Source organism: Somniosus microcephalus, chromosome 29 (genome assembly GCF_052327205.1).
Source record: "Somniosus microcephalus isolate GS21.2 chromosome 29, FLI_Smic_1.0, whole genome shotgun sequence".
In the NCBI taxonomy this organism is placed as follows: domain Eukaryota; kingdom Metazoa; phylum Chordata; class Chondrichthyes; order Squaliformes; family Somniosidae; genus Somniosus; species Somniosus microcephalus.
This window is the reverse complement of record NC_141015.1, coordinates 38,468,102-38,494,236: the sequence shown is the minus strand read 5'-3', so window position 1 is coordinate 38,494,236 and position 26,135 is coordinate 38,468,102. Positions and strand designations below refer to the sequence as shown.

Sequence of the window (26,135 nt, the reverse complement as noted above, 5' to 3'; positions counted from 1 at the left end):
GCCGACACAGACTCGATGGGCCGAATGACCTCCTCCTGTGCTGGACTATTCTATGATTCTATAAATGCAAGATGCTCTCTTTCTTTGCAGGACAATGGGACAATATTGAACATTAAGCAATGTAAATACAGGTAGACTATCCTTTATCCGAACTTCCGAAAACCGAAAACCTCTAAAAACCGAAAGTTTTTTCGTTCAGCGTAAGTCGTGCACATGACATGACCAGAGTGACGCACGACTTACGCTCCCCCCGCCGACCCCGACCCCCCGCCGACCCCGAACCCCCGTCGACCCCCACCCCCGCCGACCCCCCGCCGAGACCCCCGCCGACCCCCACCCCCGACAAATTTCCCAGTCTTATAAAATACCTTCTGAAATCCGAAATTTTCCGAAAACCGAAACATGGCTGGTCCCGAGGTTTTCGGATAAAGGATAGTCTACCTGTATACATTTTTTGGGGGCATTTTTTTGTGATCATCCAGGTGGAGGAGGGTAGTGCTGGATAATGAAACACTTTTCTGCTTTTGCCACCCAAGGACTGCACCAGGCAATCCCAGCTCAGGAATAGCACGAATCTGGTGCACCCGGCCAACAATGCATCTTTACATAAACCTCTCAATCACAACTTCCCTCGGTACTAAAGCAACCACCGCAATGCCACTTCCCACACCATCCATCCCCATGGGCTCGCCAAGCGACACCGTCAATTTAATGCTGAGTGCAGGTTTGTGCTAAATGCTCGTGCTCACTAGCAACTGAGTTGGGATAGCTCAAAAATATACTTCAAACATGGTTCCCTTGAGAGGGCGGTAACTTGCATTAGTTCAGGCTGAGACCCAGGGTTCAGATGGGTGGAAATTTGCAACAATGGTGAAACAAAGGGAACCCTTTTCAGGTTGGTAACAAAGGGACACAGACTCAGCATTACCAACAGAAATATAAGGGGGAGGTTAACTTTTTTCATGCAGAATACATTACTAGAAGTGGCTACAGAAACCCAGTCAATCACAGAATGAGATAAACAATTGAAGAATTTCTATGAACCAGTCAGCCTGGCTCTAAAGTTAAAACTGCTGGCAAAATAAGTACAGGAAACTCTCGATTTACCGGCACCTAAATAACCGGAAAGCTCTGTTAACCGGCAAAATTCAGGAGTAGGTTCAGGTAAGTTTTACTTCATATTAGTGGCCGTTCCTGGATCTGTGGCCGTGTAACCGGGGTTCCTGCACCTGTTGCTAAGCAACAGGGACGCCTGGATCTTGTGGGTGGGGATCCTGCACCTGTTGCTAAGCAACAGGGACGCCTGGATCTTGTGGCCGGGGTTCCTGCACCTGTTGCTAAGCAACAGGGACGCCTGGATCTTGTGGCCGGGGTTCCTGCACCTGTTGCTAAGCAACAGGGACGCCTGGATATGTTGCTGTGTACGGGGCTCTCGTACCTTTTACTATACCTCTCTGTAATCTGGACTTTTTGATAAACCGGCACCACGCCGGTCCCGTCGGTGCCGGATAAAAAAGAGTTTCCTGTAAATAATTTTTAAACGTGGAAGTTTTAGGTGCAAAGTTCAGTTTGTATCTTTCACCCTTCGAAACAAACTGTTTTAAATCTATTACCCATCTTTAAAAAGGTCACATTCCTACCATCAAGTAGAATTCAACTCAGAAATTTCTACCAACTGTAACAATGTACAGCTAGACATCTATGTTTGTAGTCCTGCACGGCTTTGATACTGAAGTCAGGTCAAGCACAACGTTTAAGAAGGAACGAGATAAAGACTTGAAGGGCTAAAATATTAAAGGGTACGGGAAAGAGCAGAGTAACAGGATTAGAGAGCTTCAGTGTGGCGTTAGCACTGGCACAAGCATGATGGGCCAAATGGCCTCCTCCTGTCCTGAAATTTCTTGCATATACAAATGTGCTTGCTTGCTTCAAAGCGATTTCATTGCAAATTCAATGAGGAAGCAATAAGGCTGAAATACTTGCTGTTTAAACAGGTTCAAGTTTATACCCGGATTAAAGAACAATCTCTGAGATCAATCATTAATCGGAAGGTAAATAAATGATAAGAGCAATTCCTGAATGAGCAGGACATTATCAGTAGACCAATCTTGCTTAATGGATATTGACTCATCTCTACTTATACATTTACCTGGTGACATTATAATAGTGACTAAAACAAATATTAGTAATGTCAGCAATAGGTGCAAATTATGTGACACTCTTGTAGTCAGGTACAGGAAACTTTGTGCTATCCGGCACCGACGGGACCGAGCTGTTGCCGTCCCATCAAAACTGCCGGACAAACCAGCGCTAATGTTAAAACATAGAGATTTTGAGCTCCGTATCTAGCAACAGCTTCTAAACAGTCAGCCGTAGCTTGCAAGCATCTCTGTAGCTAAGCAACAGCTTTAGCTAGACCTTGCAGAGCCTGACTGGTGGAAAAAAAAGCAACGAAAAGAAAAAAAACTTACTGAACCGACTCCTGAATTTTGCCGGTGGATCGAGCATTCCGGACAGTTAACCTCCGGATAAACCAAAGTTTCCTATACATTGTTAACAATTTAACCGGTTACAAGTTAACTGGTCCTTCACTGCAGTTATTGGAAATATTTCCTCAACCACAACCAAAACGTACCAGAGGGGAATCCGCCACCAAAGAACATGTTGAAGAGGTCCTCGGGTGAGATGTCTGCCTCAAAGCCTCTGTGGTAGTCGGAGGCACCGTGACTGTGCCGGTTTGCAGCCTGTTTCTCATCCCCGTACAGGTCGTACTGTTTCCGCTTCTCTGCATTGCTGAGCACTGCGTACGCATTCCCAATAGCTGGAGGAAAAGGGTGAAGGTCCGAACAAACGTCAGAAAGGGCAAGAAGAAACACCAGACCTTCAGACCAGAGCCTGCCCCTCCAGTGCCTGGCATCAGCTACAGCCATTCAAACTCAAACCAAAACTACCCCATTCATTTATCATTTAGTCTGAATTTTCAGAACCATCCCACAACCCTGCAAAGAAAACATTTTTGCAGAATTTAATACATATTGAGCTTTCAAATTACATTTCCTTTCTTACAACTCTACCCCAGAGGGCTGTGGAGGCTCAGTTGTTAAGTATATTCAAGACTGAGATCGATAGATTCTTGGGCACTAAGGGAATCCAGCAATAGGGCGGGAACGTGGGGTTGATGTAGAAGTTCAGCTATGATCTTATTGAATGGCGGAGCAGGCTCGAGTGGCCGTACAGCCTACTCCTGGCTCCTAATTCTTATGTTCTTATAAGGTCAAACAGATTTTGCGTCATACTTTGAGTGATGGAAGAAATATGGGACAATGCTGCCCAAGTCACTCTCTTCTTGTAACCTCCTCCTCCAACCTTGACACTTAACCCGAGAATTTCAAAACCTTGTTCCAGAATGTGTGAAACATCACAAAAGAGAAATGGATGAGAAAAGGTTTTCAGCCCATCCTGGCTCATCAAGCCAGAAAGAGCCTGCCATCCCCCATCACAGCATCCAATGGTTTCTCAAGTGAGTCAAAGCACTGGGAGCAGATTAACATCTTGCCTTCACTCCAAAGCATTAAGCCATAGACTTATAGGATGCCGGTCTGCATGTGTGATTCCCCACACAGCCAGCTCCTGATTACTGCCACTGCTGTTGCATCAGAGGAGGAGCTGCAACAATACCAAGCATTTCTCCCATAGGGAAGGAAATACATAAGGACTCCTCGCGACTGGGCTTTGCTCAGAAAATGCCACTGGCTCATTTACTATCAGTGGTGAAGGCTGGGAATTGGTCATGTGTTTGTCCATTTCTCTTTTGTGATGTTTCACACATTCTGTGGAACAAGGTTTTGAAATTCTCGGGTTAAGTGTCAGTTAGGAAACACCTAATGGGCAGGGAATAAAACAATTTAAATAGCCATATGTCAGTGATTAGTGTATCGGAAATGGGATATTTTTCAATTAGTGTTAAATCCTAAAAACTGGGGGACAGATTAACGGTACTTGCTTGCTTTCGACATTTTGTAATGGAAGCGAGTAATCTCCCTCAGGGAAGGCATTTAATTGGTTTCAACTTCAGTTTTAATGAGGTCGAGCAGCTGTCAATAACTAGCATTGCATCACATTCAAAAATAAATTTATAATTCATGGTCTTTGAGACATTTCCTCAGAGATGGAGGAAAGTTCTGTAGATCCTGGGCTCCACCCTCACCTGGGTTGAGTAAGTCGAGACATGATATGTGGTGAGTGCAGCGTGCTCGGGAGGAACAGGTGACTTTGGACCTCTGGTTCCCAAAGCTCTCCACCACTGGGGGTTCTCCTCACCTCATGTCTGGGTCTGTTGTAGACTCATTGATACGAGATTGATTGCTGTGATTAGTCAACAAGTCAAGTATCGTATCACGCAACTACCAGGATGGTAGAAGGCGAACTAGTTGGACCTTGGTCTTTCTTCATCTAGCAATTCCTATCTTCCCAACAGTCGCAACGAGAATTTGTTTTAGGGATGAGCTGAAGTGAAATAATCCTGCAAGATTAGAAACGTAGTCTCCTGCTCTCCGATCTCAGGCTACCTGTCTTATGCTGCCAACTCTCAGGTTCTGTCTCCTGCACTCTTTTTCTCAAGCTCCGTGTGTCCTGTTCTGTCATAGGCGACAGTGTCTGGAACCTCCAGCGCCCATTCAAATCAAGTTTCCCACTCTTTGGGGAGCCACTGGAATTGATGACTAAAACCTGTGTCATAGATTTTTTTTTTTTTTTTAAGGATCTTTACCAGAAAGTAGAGGTTCATCTTACATCATGTGTCATCTTATAGGTGTGTATATATGGCCCTGTAAGATCAGTAGTGTGGATCAGTGCCAGCTTAGTTCACCTGGTAGCACACTCATCTCTGAATCAGAGGGCTGTTGGTTCAAGCCCCACTCCAGGCCTGGAGCACAGAGTCTTGACTAATACTGTGCAGTACTGAAGGAATGCTGCAACGTTAGAGGTGCTGTCCTTTGGACGTGACATTGAACAAAGGCCCTGCCTGCCTCTTCTGGTGGATGTACGAATCCCACAGCACTATTTGAAGAATAGCAGGGAGTTCTCCCAGTGCCCTGATCAGTAGTCTTCCCTCCAGCAAAGTCACGAAAAATAGATTAACTGGTCATTCATCTTCTTGGTATTTGTGAGATCTTGGAAATTACGTTTGCCTCCATAACATCAGTTACTGCACTTCAGAGTGATCCAGTGAGATTTTAAAAGATTTGCATTTCTATAGCGCCTTTCACGACCACCAGACCTTCCAAGGTGCTTTACAACCAATGAAGTAGTTTTTGAAGTGTAGTCACTGTTGTAATGTAGGAAATGTGGCAGCCAATTTGCGCAAAGCAAGCTCCCACAAACAGCAATGTGATAATGACCAGATCATCTATTTTTAGTGATTTTTATTGAGGGATAAATATTGGCAAGGACACCAGTAAGAACTCCCCTGCTCTTCTTCGAAGTAGTGCCATGGGATCTTTTACGTCCACCTGAGAGAGCAGACGGGGCCTCGGTTTAATGTCTCATCCGAAAGAGAGCACCTCCGACAGTACAGCACTCCCTCAGCACTGCATTGGAGTGTCAGCCTAGATTTTTGTGCTCAAGTCTCTGGAGTGGGACTTGAACCCACGACCTTCTGACTGAGAGGCAAGAGTGCTGCCCACTGAGCCACGGCTGACACCGAGATGTTTGTGAGATATGATAAGAAGATGCTATATAAATAGGAGTCTTCCTTTCAGTGATAAAATCCAAATGGATCCTTTCCTAAAGTAATCTACAATGGAATTCTCCTGCTGCCAGCTGGATGCCCAGGTGCCAGGGCACTTACCTTTGAATGCCTCTGTAGCTCCTGGCGCCTGGTTCTTGTCGGGGTGAAACTTTAGAGCCAGTTTTCTGTAGGCTTTCTTCAGGTCATCCTCTGGGGCATCTTTACCTAGCCCTAGGATTTCGTAGTAATCTTTACACTTCTTTATTCTGCACAGCAGACAGAAAGCACAGCAACAGGTCAGTTTCCAGCGAGTAAACATTGGCACGCTCAACGTGAAGAACAAAATAATTTCTAAAAGAATGTTGCATTTTGGTAGGAAGAGTGAGGAGAGGCAGTATAAATTAAATGTTACAATTTTACAGAGAGATCCAAGGGTGTACAGGAAACTCTCGATTTACCGGCACCTAAATAACCGGAAATGTCGGTTAACCGGCAAAATTCAGGAGTAGGTTTTACTTCATATTGTATTTGCCTTCTTCCATCTGTGCTGTGCACGGGTGTGGCTGCAGCTGTTGCTAAGCTACAGAGACGCTTGAAACTTGAGGCCATTGTTCTACAGTTGTTGCTAAGCAACAGGGTTTGTTGCTTTATACGGAGCTGTCAGCTCTCCCTATCTTTTACTATAGCGTTTGGTTATCCGGAATTTTTGATGAACCGGCACTATGTCGGTCCCATCCGTGCCGGATAAAAAAAGGTTTCCTGTACGTACACAAGTCTTTGAAAGTGGCAGGACAAGCTGAGAATGTTGTTAAAAAAGCATATAGGATCCTTGGCTTTATAAACAGAGGCGTAGAGTACAAAAGCATGGAAGTTATGCTAAACCTTTATAAATCACTGGTTTGACCCCAGCTGGAGTATTGTGCAACATCCCCACCGACACCGGGGAATCCCTGGCCCAATACCGCACAAAGTGGAGGAGAAGCATCCGGGAAGGCGCCGAACACCTCGAGTCTCTTCGCCGGGAGCAAGCAGAAGCCAAGCGCAAACAGCGGAAGGAGCGCACGTCAACCCAAGCACCCCACCCACCCGCCCCTTCAACCACCGTCTGCCCCACCTGTGACAGAGACTGTAGGTCCCGCATTGGACTCATCAGTCACCTGAGAACTCATTTTTAGTGTGGAAGCAAGTCATCCTCGGTTCCCAGGGACTGCCTAAGAAGATGATTGTGGCCAATTCTAGGCACCTCACTTTAAGAAGGATGTCAAGGCCTTAGAGAGGGCGCAGAGGAGAGTTACTAGAATGGTACCAGGGATGGGGGATTTCAGTTATGTGGAGAGACTAGAGAAGCTGGGGTTGTTCTCCTTAGAGCAGAGAAGGTTAAGGGGAGATTTAATAGATGTGTTCAAAATCATGAATGGTTTTGATAAAGTAAATAAGGAGAAATTGTTTCCAGTGGCAGAAGGGTCGGTAACCAGAGGGCACAGATTTAAGGTGATTGGCAAAAGAACCAGAGGCGAGATAAGGAGAATTTTTTTTATGCAGCGAGTTATGATGATCTGGAATGCGCTCACTGAAAGGGTGGTGAAAGCAAATTCAATAGTAACATTGAAAAGGGAATTGGATAAATACGTGAAAGGGAAATATTTGCATGGCTATGGGGAAAGGCTGGTCAGTGGGACTAATTGGAGAGCTCTTTCAGAGAGCATGCACAGGCACGATGGGCTGAATGGCCTCCCTGTGCTGCATCACATTCTATGATTTCACACAACGGCTATTATACGAGTGGTCTGAACAATTTAGAACAATCATCTGAATGCTGAGTGGACTAGAGTTTTACAGCACAGAAAGAGGCCCTTCGGCCCATCATGTCCGCGCCGGCCATCAAGCCCTGTCTATTCTAATCCCATTTTCCAGCACTTGGTCCGTAGTCTTGTATGCTATGGCGTTTCAAGTGCTGATCTAAATGCTTCTTGAATGTTGTGAGGGTTCCTGCCTCTACCACCCTTTCAGGCAGTGAGTTCCAGATTCCAACCACCCTCTGGGTGAAAAAGTTTTTCCTCAAATCCCCTCTAAACCTCCTGCCCCTTACCTTGAAACTATGCCCCCTGGTTATTGACCCCTCTACTAAGGGGAAAAGTTCCTTTCTATCTACCCTATCTATGCCCCTCATAATTTTGTACACCTCAATCAGGTCCCCCCTCAGCCTTCTCTGCTCTAAGGAAAACAACCCCAGCCTGTCCAGTCTCTCTTCATGCTGAAGCGCTCCAGCCCAGGTAACATCCTGGTGAATCTCCTCTGCCCCCTCTCCAATGCAATCACATCCTTCCTATAGTGTGGCGACCAGAACTGCACACAGTATTCCAGCTGTGGCCTAACTAGCGTTTTGTACAGCTCCACCATAACCTCCCTGCTCTTATATTCTATGCCTCGGCTAATGAAGGCAAATATCCCATATGCCTTCTTAACCACCTTATCTACCTGTCCCGCTGCCTTCAGGGATCTATGTACATGCACACCAAGGTCCCGCTGATCCTCTGTCCTTCCTAGGGTCCTACCAGTCATTGTGTATTCCCTTGCCTTGTTAGTCCTCCCAAAATGCATCACCTCACACTTTTCAGGGTTAAATTCCATTTGCCACTGTTCTGCCCATCTGACCAACCCGTCTATATCATCCTGTAGCCCGAGGCTTCCCTCCTCGCTATTTACCACTCCACCAATTCATATCTAAATCATTAATGTACTCTACAAACAGCAAGGGACCCAGCACCGATCCCTGCGGTACACCACTGGACACAGGCTTCCAGTCACAAAAACAACCTTCGACCATCACCCTCTGCCTCCTGCCACTAAGCCAATTTTGGATCCAATGTGTCAAATTGCCCTGGATCCCATGGGCTCTTACCTTCTTGACCAGTCTCCCATGCGGGACTTTGTCAAAAGCCTTACTGAAGTCCATGTAGACTACATCAACTGCACTACCCTCATCCACACACCTAGTCACCCCCTCGAAAAATTCAATCAAATTGGTTAGAGATGATCTCCCCCTGACAAAGCCATGCTGACTATCCTTGATTAATCCTTGCCTCTCCAAGTGGAGACTAATTCTGTCCCTCAGAATTTTTTCCAATAATTTCCCTACCACTGATGTTAGGCTCACTGGCCTGTAATTCCCTGGTTTATCCCTACTACCCTTCTTGAATAATGGTACTAAGTTAGCTGTCCTCCAGTCCTCTGGTACCTCCCGTGGCCAGAGAGGTTCTGAAAATTTGTGTCAGAGCCCCTGCAATCTCCTCCCTTGCCTCACACAGCAGCCTGTACCACCTTGAAATCGTGTATCATGCTCCAATTTTCCTTCCGCCTCTAAGGGAAAAGTGCCTGTCCACGTTTGGTTCCATTCTCGCCACTGGCGGTGGTAATGGGGGCTGCAAAGTCCCGAAATGCCTCAAAATTAAGACAAAACTTTGCCTTTCTGATTGCAAAATTGGACCTAATGCCATTGCTGATGATTACAGGCGGCAGAACCCCACAGGTGTACTCTTTAGGTACAAGCGCCAAGTTCTCCCGCATGGGCCGAACGTTTGAGAGAAGCAGCACGATTGTTTTTATCAGGGAGAGGGGTCACAACAAAGCCTCGACCAGATAGTATGAATTCCAGAGATCCAGCCAGTGCCTTTCGATGGTGCATCCCAGGTCTCACCAACCAACCCCCTCCCCCCCACTCAAAAACACCTGGCCCCGTTATCTTTTCCTTCTCCCTGGTTACTCGTCCTTCCTCTACCTCTTCACGGCCTCAAGCTGGTCCAGTGTGTAGCTTTTCAGTGTCTCTCCTCCCGCCTCCCCAGATCCAGAGCTGGTACACCTGCTTCCTTTCCTTTGGTGACACTCTGACGAATCTGAGGCCTCTGATGGGGTGAAGTTACCAGATGGATGGCCATTCTGCGTCAGGGATTCTATCAAATCTGGGAAGAGGAAAAAGAAAATGAATATGACATCAGTCAGAAGACACAGTGCACACAGAGAGGCTGGCAACAGATTATCTCGCCGGCATTTCACTACACTGAATAATAAGCTATTTATGTTAGCACAAAACAGAAGGAAATGATTTTCTCCTGTTATGCTCCTACTATTTTCTCCCATTACTTACACAACCCCCACCTGAATTACCATTCCTAAATACAACATCTGGGATCTGTTCCCAGATCTACGGTGAGGACACTATGAAATGCATGAAAATCTATTCCACATAACTCAGATCGTTATCCTCGTGTAGTTTTACAAGACCATCTCGTGTGTGGGCGGAGAGACCCTGAGAAGTTTCCCTTGAGATTGAACAATAAGGTACAGTTGCCAACAGTGCTCAGTGGGTAGCACTCTCGCCTCGAGTCAGAAGGTTGCGGATTCAAATCCTACTCCAGAAACTTGAGCACAAAAATCTAGGCCGACACTCCAGTGCAGTACTGAGGGAGTGCTGCAGTGTCAGAGGTGCCGTCTTTCGGATGAGACGTTAAAACAAGGCCCTATCTGCTTTCTCAGGTGGACGTAAAAGATCCCGTGGCACTATTTCAAAAAAGAGCAGGGGAGTTCTCCCCGGTGTCCTGGCCAATATTAATCCCTCAATCAACATCACTAAAAACCAGATTATCTGGTCATTATCACCTTGCTGTTTGTGGGAGCTTGCTGTGTGCGAATTGGCTGCCGCATTTCCTACATTACAACAGTGACTACACTTCAAAAGTACTTAATTGACTGTAAAGTGCTTTGGGACATCCTGAGGTTGTGAAAGGCGCTATATAAATGTAAGTCTTTTTACAGCCCATGTCGGAGCAGATTGTACCTGGTCTAGATATATTTCTTAAGTTAGATATATTTCTCAAGGCTAAAGAGATCAAGAGATATGGGGAGAAACATAGAAGATAGGAGCAGGAGTAGGCCATTCGGCCCCTCGAGCCTGCTCCGCCATTCAATGCGATCATGGCTGATCATCCAAATTCAGTACCCTGTCCCTGCTTTCTCCCCATACCCCTTGATCCCTTTAGCCTTAAGAAATATATCCAACTCCTTCTTGAATATATTTAATGAATTGGCCTCTACTGCCTTCTGTGGTAGAGAATGCCACAGGTTCACCACTCTCTGGGTGAAGAAATTCCTCCTCATTTCTGTCCTAAATGGCTTACCCCTTATCCTTAGACTGTGACCCCTGGTTCTGGACACCCCCGCCATCGGGAACGTCCTTCCTGCATCTAGTCTGTCCAGTCCTGTCAGAATTTTATAAGTAAGCAGGGACAGGGTACTGAATTTGGATGATCAGCCATGATCTCATTAAATGGCGGAGCAGGCTCGAGGGGCCGAATGGCCTACTCCTGCTCCTATCATCTATGTTTCTATGTGGAGGGATGGATTTGATGGGCAAACGTCTTATTCTTGCTCCATGCTTTCTTTGTCTTCTCAGGCAGGACTTTGGCTTTTCCTCACACTTGATAACTTGCGCACACGGCACTAAGGCAGTTTCCATAAGCAGACCGAGCCTCCGATGCACCCTTGTGCATGCCATAATTGTGATAGCAAGCTGCAGGATAAGCAATTCTCCCTCTTGGTGCTCTGGAGATCACATGGGATGCTCACAGTATCCTCCTGTCTTCTCCAAAAGGTGGGAAACTCCCCGCTTTCAGACCAATATATTCATTCTAAAACTAATAGATTTATTTACAAGATAATACAGAGAAGGATCATTCATTAAAAAAAACCTGAGTACAACACTTAAAATAATAAAGGTAGAATCAGAGCATAGAAAAAGGCAAATGGGATTTAGGATTTTCTATACAGGGACATTGAATATAAAGGTGAAGAATTACTGTTGAATTGATGACAATGGTTAAAGCACTGCTGAAGTACCACATGCAGTTCTAGGCACCAAGTAGAGGAAGGAGATTGGAGCCATGGAAAGGGTACAGTGAAGATTTCACTAGAATAATACCTGGAATGAAGGCGGTAGCCAGGAAGAAATTCTCAGAAAATTGGGGCTTTTTCCACTGGAACAGAGAAGGTTAAACGGCAGAGGAATCTAATACAAGTTTTCAAAACCATGAAAGGATTTGAGAAGGTAAATAACGGCGGATTATTTCACTGATTGGAGAATTGAACATAAGAAATAGGAGCAGGAATAGGCCACTTGGCCCCTCGAGCCTGCTCCGCCATTCAATAAGATCAAGGCTGATCGTGGGCTCAAAGCCACTTCCCTGCCCGCTCCCCATAACCCTTCACTCCCTAATCTTGTAAAAGTCTGTCTATCTCCACTTTAAATGTATTTAATGACCCAGCCTCCACAGCTCTCTGGGGCAGAGAATTCCACAGATTTACGACCCTCTGAGAGAAGAAATTCCTCCTCATCTCAGTTCTAAAAGGGCGACCCTTTATTCTGAGACTGTGCCCCCGAGTTCTAGATTTCCCCACGAGGGGAAACATCCTCTCTACCCTGTCGAGCCCCTCAGTATCTATATGTTTCGATAAGATCACCTCTCATTCTTCTAAATTCCAATGAGTATAGGCCCAACCTGCTCAACCTTTCTTCATAAGTCAAACCCCTCATCTCTGGAATTAACCGAGTGAATCGTCTCTGAACTGCCTCCAATGCAAGTATATCCTTCCTTAAATAAGGAGACCAAAATTGTACGCAGTACTCCAGGTGTGGTCTCACCAACGCCCTGTACAGTTGTAGCAGGACTTCCCTGGTTTTATACTCCAACCCCTTGCAATAAAGGCCAACATTTCATTTGCCTTTTTGATTACTTGCTGTACCCGCATGCTAATTTTTTGTGTTTCATGCACAAGGACCCCCGGGTCACTCTAAACTTTGTAATCTCCCTCCATTTAAATAATAGTTTGCTTTTTTAATTTTCCTGCCAAAGTGGATAACCTCGCACTTTCCCACATTATACTCCATCTGCCAAATGTTTGCCCACTCACCTAGCCTGTCTATATCCCTTTGCAGATTCTTTGACCACCCATCTTTGTATCATCCGCAAACATTGCACTCGATCCCTTCTGTTAATTAGCCAATTCTCCATACATGCTAATATATTACCCCCAACTCCGTGAGCTCTTATTTTATGCAGTAACCTTTTATGTGGCACCTTATCGAATGCCTTCTGGAAATCCAAATACACTACATCCACTGGCTCACCCTTGTCCACCCTGCTTGTTACATCCTCAAAGAACTCCAGCAAATTTGTTAAACATGATTTCCCTTTCCTAAAACCATCCTGACTCTGTTTGACTGCAGTATGTTTTTCTAAATGCCCTGCTACTGCTTCCTTAACAAGGAAGCATGGACTCTGGATTATCACAAGAGGAACAAAGAAGTTAAACAAAATTTAGACACAGTGTTGTTAAAACATGGAAATCTTTACCACAAGCGGCCATTGAGGGAAAGACCACAACATAACCTGACAAAAGCTCACCGACCTGAAACGTTAACTCTGTTTCTCTCTCCACAGATGTTGCCTGATCTGCTGAGTGTTTCCAGCATTTTCTCTTTATATTTCATACTTTAAAGGGGACTTGGACAATTATTTGAAAAGGAAGAATATAAAAGGATACAGGAAAAAGGCAGGCAAATGAGATTAAAGTAAATAGCTGCAACTGAACAGCAAGTACTGGCCCAAAGGACTGAATGGCCTGCTCCAATGATGTAGGTTCTATAATTTTACAAATACCTGTTTCTTTGGAATATTCCTTACACAGTTCGTTATTTAACAAGGTTTTGGCTGAACCAGTTTATCATAGACCTGCATCAATATAAAGTTGTACGTAAGTGTTGTGTCAATTAAGAACTGAACTAAAAATATCGAGTCTACAGTATATATTTTAAACCAAAGATCATCTGGGAACAGAGCTGTCAGTCAATCAAGATAAATGTCACAATGGTCACCTGTTTACCCAACAGGTACAACTCACTTCGGACCTTCTGCCCGATGTACAGATCAAGCAGCCTGGACCATATCTCGCAGACAACTGAGCTTCAGGCTCCATTTTGAGATTCTGACAGGAAAGACCGCTTCAATTTTAACTCCATTTTGCTCCATTTGCACCAGTCGCTGAAGGTAAGCATGCAGGTGCAGCAGGCGGTTAAGAAGGCAAATGGTATGTTGGCCTTCGTAGCGAGAGGGTTTGAGTACAGGAGCAAGGATGTCTTGCTGCAGTTGTACAGGGCCTTGGTGAGACCACACCTTGAGTATTGTGTGCAGTTTTGGTCGCCTTATCTGAGGAAGGATGTTCTTGCCATGGAGGGAGTGCAGCGAAGATTCACCAGACTGATACCTGGGATGGCAGGAATGACGTATGAGGAGAGATTGGGTCGATTGGGCTTGTACTCGCTGGAGTTTAGAAGAATGAGAGGGGATCTCATTGATACATAAAATTCTAACAGGACTGGACAGACTAGATGCAGGAAGGATGTTCCCGATGGTTGGGGAGTCCAGAACCAGAGGTCACAGTCTAAGGATAAGGGGTAAGCCATTTAGGACAGAAATGAGGAGGAATTTCTTTACCCAGAGAGTGGTGAACCTGTGGAATTCTCTACCACAGAAGGCAGTAGAGGCCAATTCATTAAATATATTCAAGGAGTTGGATATATTTCTTAAGGCTAAAGGGATCAAGGGGTATGGGGAGAAAGCAGGGACCGGGTACTGAATTTGGATGATCAGCCATGATCGCATTGAATGGCGGAGCAGGCTCGAGGGGCCGAATGGCCTACTCCTGCTCCTATCTTCAATGTTTCTATGTTTCTATTTTAAAAGACAACGCGTTTACCCTATCTATCTGCAGTCATATAGGAGCACAGGAACAGGAGTAGGGCATTGAGCTAATCCTTGTGACAACAACAACTTGTATTTATATAGCGCCTTTAACGTAGTAAAACGTCCCGCGGCGCTTCAGAGGAGCGTTATAAAACAAAATTTGACACCAAGCCACACAAGGAGATATTAGGGCAGGTGACCAAAAGCTTGGTCAAAGAAGTAGGTTTTAAGGAGCCTCTTAAAGGAAGAGAGGTTGAGGGAGGGAATTCCAGAGCTTAGGGCCCAGGCAGCTGAAGGCACGGCCGCCAATGGGGGAGTGATTAAAATCAGGGATGCTCAAGAGGCCAGAATTGGAGGAGCGCAGAGATCTTGGAGTGTTGTGGGGCTGAAGGAGATTACAGAGATAGGCTATGGAGGGAGTTGAAAACAAGGATGAAAATACAGAGATATTTGTATTAAAGAAATATAATAGATATCTCTGTATTTTGCTACAAGGACTGCCATGGAGATTAATTTAAGATCTTTACCATTTTGCAGAAAATACAGCACTCAATGAACCTACAGGTACTCTGTGGGGAGGGCTCGCAGCTCCCTCCTGATACAAAGCACCAAACATTACACTATTTATCAGAAATTTGGGGCACGATGAATACCGTAAAAGTGATTCCAAAAGAAAGTAAGAACTGCAATTTCTTTAAAACTGTGCTCAATCTATGCGCTGTAATATGCACTCAGTTCTCAAAATATTTTCCAATGTCAGAAACACTTTGTGGCGGTAACTGTAACCCTGTGGGGTTTAGAGCAACCCAGCCACTGCACAGCACGGCAAAACTGGACTCCTGACTATCAGACAACAACTACCCACTCACCAGGTGGCAATGGCCTATACAACACCAGCTAATGTGTTATCAAGGGCTGCAAGACACCAGCTATGATAGTTTATCACACGACTAATATGTCACAGTGGATCAGTCATTGAATGATAGAAATCAATGATTGTTATGATTGCAGGTTACCTTTGTGAAGAATTTACTAAGGAACAGTACGTGCTCACTGATGCACATGTAGGAGGAGTGAGCCTTTGGCTTAGTGGTAACGTTCTCGTCTCTGAGCCCGAAGGTGAGGGTTCGACCCCCACTCCAGACAGCCTGGTAAGTGGGGACTAGAATATGGTCTCTAAATACTGGGTTGACATCCAGGGTATCTGCATCTGGACGGAGAGATCACTGGCTCAATAGTAATAGCCCCACCTGTGGGTTAGTAGAGTTGGGTTCGAGCCCCACTCCAGACTCCCGCACTGAGCGGAGCCCGAGAGCGCCGGCTCTGAATATTGACATCCACAAGTACAGGAAACTTTGTGATATCCGGCACCGACGGGACCGAGCTGTTGCCGTCCCATCAAAACTGCCGGACAAACCAGCGCTAATGTTGAAACATACGGAGATTTTGAGCTCCGTATCTGGCAACAAACCCTGTTGCTTAGCAACAGCTTCTAAACAGTCTGCCGTACCTTGCAAGCGTCTCTGTAGCTTAGCAACAGCTTCAGCGAGACCTTGCAGAGCCTGACTGGTGAAAAAAAAGCAACGAAAAGAAAAAAAAACTAACGAAACGGCTCCTGATTTTTGCCGGTGGCTCGAGCATTCCGGACAGTTAACCTCCGGATAAACCAAAGTTTCCTGTACTTGTGTCAATGAGTGCAGATGGTCCTTCCCATCCATTGTAAAATGCAGGTGGAGCTCTTTCGACTTGGTTGAAGCCCATCTAGGAGAAGGTACTCCGAACATAAAATCCACGAGGAAGGCAAGGGGAAACCACCTCAGCTACTCCAGAATCTCTCGTGTGAGACTTGAGTTAGGACATGCCCTGGGCCAGAACACACAGCCGATGGACATTTATAGGAAAACAGTCAGGACTGATACTCAGGAGTCTATTGATTTCTATACATCGATTCCAAGGCAACAGTTCTGAAACTAGTTTTTAAGCAAATAGACATTGAAAAAAATGGAAAATGCATTTCTGCTTATTCCCCGTTCCTTCAAAAGATTCCCGACAGTCTCGGTGCTGATTCCGTAGGTGGCACAGCCTACACAATGAGACCAGAGCCTCGCAATGAGCGCAAGTGAGTGTCACTATTTCAGACAAAAGCAACTACACCCCCTTTATATAATTACAAACCCTGTTATTAGTCCAGACTTATTAGTTCAGCATTCAGAGCAGAGCAAAGGATTTAAAACAAATACAATTTCTATAAAACAAAATGGCCAAAACTTACCAAAAGTTAAAGATACTTGCATTTATATAGCATCCGTCTAGAAAGACCTTACATTTCCCCACTGCAGTGTCAGACCGTGGCTCAGTGGGCAGCACTCTCTCACCTCCGAGTCAGGAGGTTGTGGGTTCAAGTCCCACTCTAGAGACTTGAGCGCAAAAATCTAGGCTGAGATTCCAGTGCCAGTATCGAGGGAGTGCTGCATTGTCAGAGGTGCCGTCTTTCGGATGAGATGTAAAAGACGCCACGGTACTATTTCGAAGAAGAGCAGGGGAGTTCTCCCTGGTGTCCTGGCCACTATTTAACCCTCAATCAACGTCACTAAAACAGATTATCTGCTCATTATCACATTGATGTTTGTGGGAGCTTGCTGTGCGCAAATTGGCATTTCCTACATTGCAACAGTGACTACACTTCAAAAAGTACTTCATCGGCTGTAAAGCGCTTTGGGAGGTCCTGAGGTTTTGAACGGCACTAAATAAATGCAAGTCTTTTTCTTAAATTATTCCAATGTTTTCGCTTCTGATAGTAGTTATCAGGGTTTAAAGGGTTAAATGAAAACAATTTGCATAAACTTGGCTTGTAATTCCTTGAGTTTCAAAGGTTGAGGGTGATCTAATTGAGGTGTTTAAAATATTTAAGGTATTTGATAGGGTAGATGGGGAGTTAACTATTTCCTCTGTTGGGGGAAACCTCGGTTTAGCATCGCATCCGAAAGACAGCACCTCCGACAATGCAGATAAACATAGAGAAAGGGCAGGAAACAGAATCAACTAATAGTCCAGCACATTTCACCATGTGGCAGTTTTAGATACTTTATATTGCTCCCCAGTCTTTGATGTGGGCACACTGTGTTTTGGTAATACATTGGCCAGAAACTGTTACAAGTTGAGGTTAAAGACAGCTGAACAAAGGCACCTGTAGTTTAACGTAAATTGTAACCGGCCTGGCTAATGTGTTACCAACTCGCAGCGTAGCCACATCAAAGGTTGAACAAAAAGGTATTAACACTGTAAACAAATGAAAATACTGCAGATGCTGGAAATCTGAAATAAAAACAGAAAATGCTGGAGATACTCAGCAAGTCAGGCAGCATCCGTGGAGAGAGAGACAGAGTTAACGTTTCAGGTCGATGGCCCTTCGTCAGAAAGGTCATCGATCTGAAACGTTAACTCTGTTTCTCTCTTCACAGATGCTGCCTGACCTGCTGAGTGTCTCCAGCATTTTCTGTTTTTATTAACACTGTAACGTGTGTCCGACAGTAATTGACACCCTGCATCAGCTCCACAGTGGGTCTAAAGACCGATACAAGGGGAAACTGTTGTGGAATCTCCATAGCAACACTTGCAGTTCATCGCAGAGGAAAATACCCTGAACTAAAACATTTTTAAATGTTTTAAAAATCACATAAATGTGGTTGGAAATCACCAGTCAACAACAACTTGCATTTATATAGTACCTTGAACGTAGAAAAACATCCCAAGGCAAGAGACAAAAGGAAATATGGGTGCTAAGTCAAAGGAGAGATGAGAAGTTGGGTGAAGAGATTCCTAGTATCAGTATTAAATTGACCGTTTACTAGTTTGAACCTGTGTCCCTTGTCCTCTCACAATTTAATGGAAAGTAATATTCTGCATTTACCTTTCCCATTAATTATTCTGTATAACTCAGTAAGCTCACCTTTCTACCATCTCCCTTCAAGGCTGAAAAGACCTAGGGGGGAGAAATTCGATATCGCCCCGTTTGGGGCGCAATTATCGGCCGGGCGCAAAGTTTAGCACCTGGCGCAATTATTGACTCCGACTGTAAACTTGGCTTCTATCACCCCTGGAGGTGATTGGAGCGCTAAATCAGGCGCTACACACCTGTCTTAAGGCGCTAACGCCGAGGAGCGAGGCGCTACCTCAGAGTGCTGGTGAAGCTCATGTGATGTCAGTCAGCAATGGAACACAGGCACACTGGCGCCGGCCAGTTCTTACAGGGGTCGATCTTGTTCTCCATCCACATCCTGCTCATTGCAGCCTTGAATCTCAGCCTGGGGAGACCTGTACATCAAATCTGCTGGAAAGAACAATGGAGAGGCCCAGGAAAAGAGCTCAGAGTGCAGCCCCCACAGTCGATACAAGGAAGGGCAAATCAAAATAAACCTGCAAAGTGCTGCTCAGTACCCAAAACTCCTTCACACAGCGTTGAATCTCTCCAGAAGCCTCTCTCTCTCTCTCTCAGAATGCGTGGTGCAAAAATGTCACCGACAAAAAAAGGCAGGAAGCAGTCGCCTTTAAATAGCGCTCCCCCAGTCTCTTTCTGACTGCAAAACGCTCCCCTCAACCTGTCGTTGCTAGCGGCAGGCGGTAAGGCAGGGGGCGCCACTCAATATCCGGTCTGGGGCGCCAACGGGGCGTTGCGCACTCGACTGACGTCACGATCTGCAGGCGCAGGTGATCGTGGCGGTAGTGTTTAGCGCCGCCGCAAAATGTCTGGTCAATTTCGCGAGCGGCGCCAGGAGGCGCAAAGCAACCGAATTTTCCCCCCCTAGTCTCTTGGTCAAGGAGTTGGGATCTAAGGAGCGGAGTAAAGCGAGGTGATGAGGCAGAGTGGGAGTTCCAGAGAGTGGGGTCTAGGCAGCTGAAGGGATGGCTACCACTGGTGGAGCAAAGGGAGGAGGGGACGGGATATGTAAGAGGCCAGAGTCAGAGGAACGGAGAGTTTGAGGAGGAGGGTTGTAGGGCTTGAGGAGTCTACGGAGATAGGGTGGAGCGAGACCGTGGAGGGATTTAAAACATTTTGTTCGTACAAGTGAAATTGGCAAGTTAGTATTTATTGCCCATCCCAAAGTGCCCCGAGGACAATAAGGGTCAACCACATTGTGTGGGACTGGAGCCACGTAGGCCAGACCAGTAGAGGTCGTAGGTTCTCTTCCCTGACATTGGTGAACTAGTTGAGTTTTCCCACATTCGGCCCCTCGAGCCTGCTCCGCCATTCAATAAGATCATGGCTGATCTTTGACCTCAACTCCACTTTCCCGCCCGATCTCCATATCCCTTGATTCCCCTAGAGTCCAAAAATCTATCGATCTCGGCCTTGAATATACTCAACGATTCAGCATCCACAGCCCTCTGGGGTAGAGAAGTCCAAAGATTCACAACCCACTGAGTGAAGAAATTCCTCCTCATCTCAGCCTTAAATGGCTAACATGAAGCTTTTCACTCTAAATCTGGTTTGAGATGTCGACCCGTCATTGAGGAAGTTGGCAACATATTGCCAAAAGTAGCACGTGACTGGACAGTGTTGTCAACTTTTGCTGCTCGTCTTTCGTACCATAAAAATGAAAACACCCAAACACCAATATTAACCTGAAACTAGGGGCAGCCTTTCCCTATGTCAGTGATAGCACTCTTGCCTTTGAGTTAGAATATTGTGGTTTCAATCTGCACTCCAGAAACTAAGTGCCTAATCTAGGCCTGGTAGCAATGAGTGCTTGTTTGTGACTTTAAAAAAATTGACTAGGTAATCCACAGTTAACCCCTGGTGCTGTACATTCAGACAGTGATGTCTCCTGTAAAACACCAGGAACTTACTTTTCAATCATGTTTTGGTTAGTTATGTATCCCTTCACCATTGGTGGCAGAGCCTTCAACTACCACACCCTGCACTCTGAAACTCTCTCCCTAATCCTCTCCCCCATGTCAGATCTCTAACCATCTTCATAAGCCTGTTCAAACACTATCTTTCTGATGCAGCTTTGGCCAACTCCCCAGCTGTCTCCTAACTCTTGCTCAGCATCTAATCCCACCCTCATGATGTTTTGCTTTGTTAACAATGTTGTATAAAATCCAAATTGTTACTGAATTTGTGCAGAATTGGCAAGATATGCGATGTCAACAAGTGTCCTAAAATGCACATAAGAATTAGCAGCAGGAGTCGGCCATACGGCCCCTCGAGCCTGCTCCGCCATTCAATAAGGTCATGGCTGATCTTCAACCTCAACTCCACTTTCCCGCTCAATCGCCATATCCCTTGATTCCCCTAGAGTCCAAAAATCTATCGATCTCAGCCTTGATTGTACTCAACGATTCAGCATTCACAGCCCTCTGGGGCAGAGAATTCCAAAGGTTCACCACCCACTGAGTGAAGAAATTCCTTAAGAACATAGGAACAGGAGGAGGCCATTTAGCCCCTCGAGCCTGTTCCGTCATTCAGTGAGATCATGACTGATCTGTGACCTAACTCCATATACCCACCTTTGGCCCATATCCCTTAATACCTTTGGTGAACAAAAATCTATCAATCTCAGATTTAAAATTAACAATTAATCTAGCATCAATTGACATTTGTGGAAGAGAGTTTGTCTGTAGAAGTGTTTCCTAACTTCACTCCTGAAAGGTCTGGCTCTAACTTTTAGGAGGCATAGTCTAAAAATTAGAGCCAGACCTTTCAGGAGTGAAGTTAAGAAACACTTCTACACCCCATCTTGTCCCAGTTATTAGGAGGTTATGTGATTATAGTAGCACTGATGGGGAGGGTCAATAAAGCTCCACTCAGTGCTGTTTACCCCATGTCAATGTTAAAATCTAATGTGTAAATCTTGAGAGATCCATGGAGCTTGTAGATACACTGCTAAAAGATCATAATATGCAGCCCATCCAGAGTCAACAAGGTAGGGGAAGTGTTAGGACTGACAAGTGACATAAATGACCAACCCTTACTGTATATAGAGCTGTGTATATTTCGGAAAGTGACGGGGGCATTTTCAATCCAAAATAAGTGATTGGACTGAGTGACAATTGTCAAATTTGTGGTTTGTATGGAAAAAAAGACTTGCATTTATATTGCGTCTTTCACGACCTCAGGATGTCCAAAAGTGCTTTAAAGCCAATGAAGTAATTTTTGAAGTGTAGTCACTATTGTAATGTAGGAAACGCGGTAGCCAATTTGCGCACAGCAAGTTCCCACAAACAGCAACGTGATAATGTTTTTATGTGTTGGTTGAGGGATAAATATTGGCCCGGACACCAGGGAGAACTTTTTCTAAATGTTGGCCGTGGGATCTTTTACATCCACCTGAGAGGTCTGAAAGACAGCACCTCCAACAGTGCAGCACTCCCTCAGCACTGCACTGGAGTGTCAGCCTGGATTTTTGTGCTCAAGTCTCTGGAGTGGGACTTGAACCCACAGCCTTCTGACTGAGAGGAGAGGGTGCTACCCACTGACACTGTGTGTGGGGGCTCCTTTTGATAGGCATCCTTAAAGTGCATGAACTCGTGCTCTTCTCCGGCCTACATTCCTCACAAGCCCTTTGCCCCTATCTGGAGGGGCGGTCTTGTTGTCAGGCGTGCCGAGTTGCACCGCGGGAGTTGTAGTTCCCCCAGGTCGCCTCACAGCGGCGCGCTATGCGCCAGCGAACTACAACTCCCAGAGGCCCCAGCGGCCCCCGGCACATGCGCATTGTTCGCTGGCGGTCCGAGAGACAGGCCGCTGTTCAGCCTCAGCCTGGCGCCGCCGCTCACCTTTAACTTTTTCGGTCGGGTACAACTTCTGAGCTTTCCGTAAGAATTTGAGCGCCTCTTCCCTGTTGCCGTGCTTCAGCGCGTTCAAACCGATCTCCGTGCAGCGTTCCGCCTCGTCTCGGTTTCCTTCCATTTTCGGGCTTCGGGGGGGTTGAACGGCCGCTGCCGGTGCTCTCGGTGTCGTCACATTCGAAGCCGGAAAAACACGAGCGCGTTCGGCTACGTCACTGTCAGTGACGGAAACAGCCGAGCGCGTTCGGGATCTGCTCGGCCCGTCTCCAGGAGGCGCATGCTCGCCTGCGACTATGAAGCCTTGCCGCCGCCATCTTCCTGTAGGAAGCGCATGCTTCCTGTGATTGTAAAACTTTGCTGCAGCCGCCATCTTGCTACAGGAAGCGCATCCTGTGGCTGTGGAGCCTTAGCACCACCATCTTACTATAGGAAGCGCATATGCTTACCTGCGACAGTGTAGCCTTGTCGCCGCCATCTTACTGTAGGAGGCGCATGCTCGGCTGTGGAGCTTTGTTGTTGCCATCTTATAGGAAGCGCATAACAACAAAAGGAAATGCTGTAAACACTCAGCAGGTGAGGCAGCATCTGTGGAGAGAGAAATAGAGTTGATATTTCAGGCCGATGACCTTTTCTTAGAACTGGAAAAAGTTAAGGCTAAAGGGATCAAGGGATGTGGGGAGAAAGCAGGGACAGGGTACTGAGTTTGGATGATCAGCCATGATCTCATTGAATGGCGGAGCAGGCTCGAGGGGCCGAATGGCCTACTCCTGCTCTTATCTTCTATGTTTCTATGTTAAGTTGAAGAAGTAACAGATTTTAAGCAGGGGCAGGGAGAGGGGGGAGGAGAGGAAAGAAAAGACAAGGTCTGTGATCGGCTGCAAGGCCGGAGAGATTAAATGACAAAATGGACGATGGTGCGAGGTAAAAGGAGATGGTAATGGGATGAGTTAAGAAACAAAAGATGACTCTAGATGAGGTGTAAATGGCAATGGCAGAATCATCAACAGCTGCCATCTGAGAGAAAAAAGAAAACTTGGGGGCCGAGGTTATAGTCTGAAATTGTTGAACTCGATGTTGAGTCCAGAAGTAAAGTGCCTAATCGAAAGATGAAGTGCTGTTCCTCGACCTTACGTTGAGCTTCGTTGGAGCAGTGTAAGAGGCCGAGGACGGAGAGATCAGAGTGGAGCGGAGAATTAAAGTGACAGGCGACCGGAAGCTCGGGGTCACGCTTATGGACTGAACAGAGGTGTTCCGCAAAGTGGTCACCCAATCTGCATTTGGTCTCCCCAATGTAGAGGAGTCCGCATCGTGAGCAGCGAATACAGTATACTAAATTGCAAGAAGTCCAAGTAAATCGCTGTTTCACCTGGAAGGGGTGTTTGGGGCCCTGGACAGTGGGAAGGGGGGAGGTGAAAGGGCAGGTTTTGCATCTCCTGCGCTTGCACGGGAAGGTACCGTGGGGAGGGGAGGGGAGGGGCTGTTGGGGGTGATTGAGGAGTGGACCAGGGTGTTGCGGAGGGAGCGGACCCTTCAGAATGCTGATTGGTGGGGGGGGAAATGCATTTGGTGGTGGGATCACGCTGCAGGTGGAGGATGATCCGTTGAATGTGGAGGCTGGTGGGGTGAAAGGTGAGGACAAGGGGAACCCTTTCGTGGTTCCGGGAGGGAGGGGAAGGGGTGAGAGCAGAAGTGCGGGAAATGGAACAGACGTGGTCGAGGGCCACGTCAACCATGGTAGAGGGGAATCCTCGGTTGAAGTGCGGGCTCGCCTACTACATTGTAGCGTTGCCATCGCCATCTTTCTACAGGAAGCGCATGCTCGCCTGTGACTGGAGCCGTGGCATCTTCCTACAGGAGAGCATGCTCAGTAACGCTGTGGCAGATGGCTAGTGCAATGTCTGCATGTTGATACATTCATTTTCTAGCACATTAATCCCATTTCCCCGATTTTATCCTTACCATTAAAGGTTTATCTAATTCCAAAGGCCACTTGTGGTCAATCTGTATTCTAACAATTTTGCATGAAAACATTTCCTCAATCCACCCCAATTATGCTTGTAGTACTAATTCTAAATTCTTTCTTACCCGGCTATTTCTTTTCGTGAACAGGCTAGCCTGGATTTTTTTAATTGCTGCCTGTTTGGACAATCACAAATTGGATGAGAATGCATTTTCATTTCAAAAGAATTAGTTGAAGAGTAATGTGTGACTTAAGACTGACTGTTTACTCAAGTGGATCCTAGATATAATTTAAGAGTTAAGGTCTAGTTGCTGTCAAGTTCTCGTAAATAAGTCTATTTAAAGCCAAAATCAGCCTCTGGCTAGTTCCATGACGTGGTGCCTGAAGTTATCTAGACTGCACGCTGTCTGCATCGAACAGAATGTCTCACCATGTCTAAATTCAACCATCACAAAGTTTGAACCTCAGCCCGCTGAGGCCAAAATGGAAAGAGGCAATTCTGCAGTTCAGGGCTGCAACATAGTACCAGCCCTCTCCTGTCCCAATCCTCTTTATTCTGGAAGTATTCCCAGTTATTTATGAAGGTAGCCTTGTTCTCACATCATGCTGCCAACCACTCGTTACCTCCTCAATTCTTTTGGTGAACTCTCCTCCTTTCCCAAAAGACCGGAAATATAATAGAGAACATTACTTTGCATTCTCGATCTTTGGGTTTTCAGGCAATCCTCAAAACTGTGGCTTTTAAGCTTTTATATTTTTTCTCACCCTGTCATTTACCCCTACATGAAGCATACAAAATGATTACAGGGCTTGATAGGGTGGATGCTGGGAGAATGTTTCCCTTGGCTGGGGAGTCTAGAACCAGGGGCCACAGCCTCAGGATAAAGGGTCGGCCATTCAGGACTGAGATGAGAAGAAATTTCTTCACACAGAGGGTGGTGAATCTTTGGAGTTCTCTACCCCAGCGGGCTGTGGAGGCTCAGTCATTGGGTATATTCAAAATAGAAGTCGATAGATTTCTGACTAGTAAGGGCATCAAGGGATATGGCGATAGGGCCGGTGAATGGAGTTGAGGCAGAAGATCAGTCATGATTGTGGTAAACCACTTTTATCGTTCACTATCGTTACACTATAGTTATCACTGTTATATTGTTATCACTGTTCTCACTGTTGTATCACTATACGAGGTCGCCTCTTGTCACACTGTTATACCTGGGCTGACCATCACTGACTCCGCCCATGGCTCCACCTACCTGCCCAGGTATAAAGGTAGTCGACTGGCTGGTATTCCTCCTTGCTGGATCCGATCACCCATGAGGGTGGGCTCTGTTATTTAGTCAATAAAAACCTATAGTTACTTTCCTAACTCGTCGCTTTTCATTGGACGAATTGATAGGTATATCAATTTTATTGACTAAATTTTAAGATGTCTCATCCAGACGCCCCGCCACAACAGCCACAGCAGCCTTCAGACGCCGAGCCGCAACAATCACAACAGCCGGCTTGGCTGCGAGCCCTCAGACCACCGTACCTGGATCTAAATCCACGGGCAGCGAACGCAGCCCTCGACTTCGATCACTGGCTGGGCTGCTTTGAAGCCTACCTGGAAGAGTCCAACGTGCCTCAGAGATCCAAGCTAAGAGTTCTGAACGCCCAACTGAGCCCTAAAGTATTCGCGCTCATCCGGGACCTTAAAACATACGAGGACGCCATCAACCGGCTGAAAAGACAGTACCAAACCCCGGTAAACCCCATGTATACCAGGCACCTCCTAAGGTCCCGCCCGCAACTGCCAGGGGAGCCGGTGGAGGAATTTTTACGGGTGCTACAAGCACTCGGCAGAGACTGTAACTTTAAAGCAGTA

General features: G+C 46.2%; 1 protein-coding gene across 1 annotated transcript in view; it reads right to left on the bottom strand.

The window, feature by feature from the left end:
- The window catches only part of dnajb12a (DnaJ heat shock protein family (Hsp40) member B12a), a 37,731-nt gene extending 15,222 nt beyond the window's left edge, over window positions 1-22,509 (bottom strand). Inside the window, exons 1-4 of the mRNA XM_085970645.1 lie at window positions 22,300-22,509; window positions 9,507-9,687; window positions 5,849-5,994; window positions 2,636-2,821 (exon numbers count right to left, since the gene is read on the bottom strand). Of these exons, the coding sequence (XP_085826771.1) occupies window positions 2,636-2,821; window positions 5,849-5,994; window positions 9,507-9,687; window positions 22,300-22,432 (646 nt within the window). The 5' untranslated portion in view covers window positions 22,433-22,509. The remainder of the gene's footprint in view (window positions 1-2,635; window positions 2,822-5,848; window positions 5,995-9,506; window positions 9,688-22,299) is intronic.
- Window positions 22,510-26,135: the final 3,626 nt, after the last annotated feature.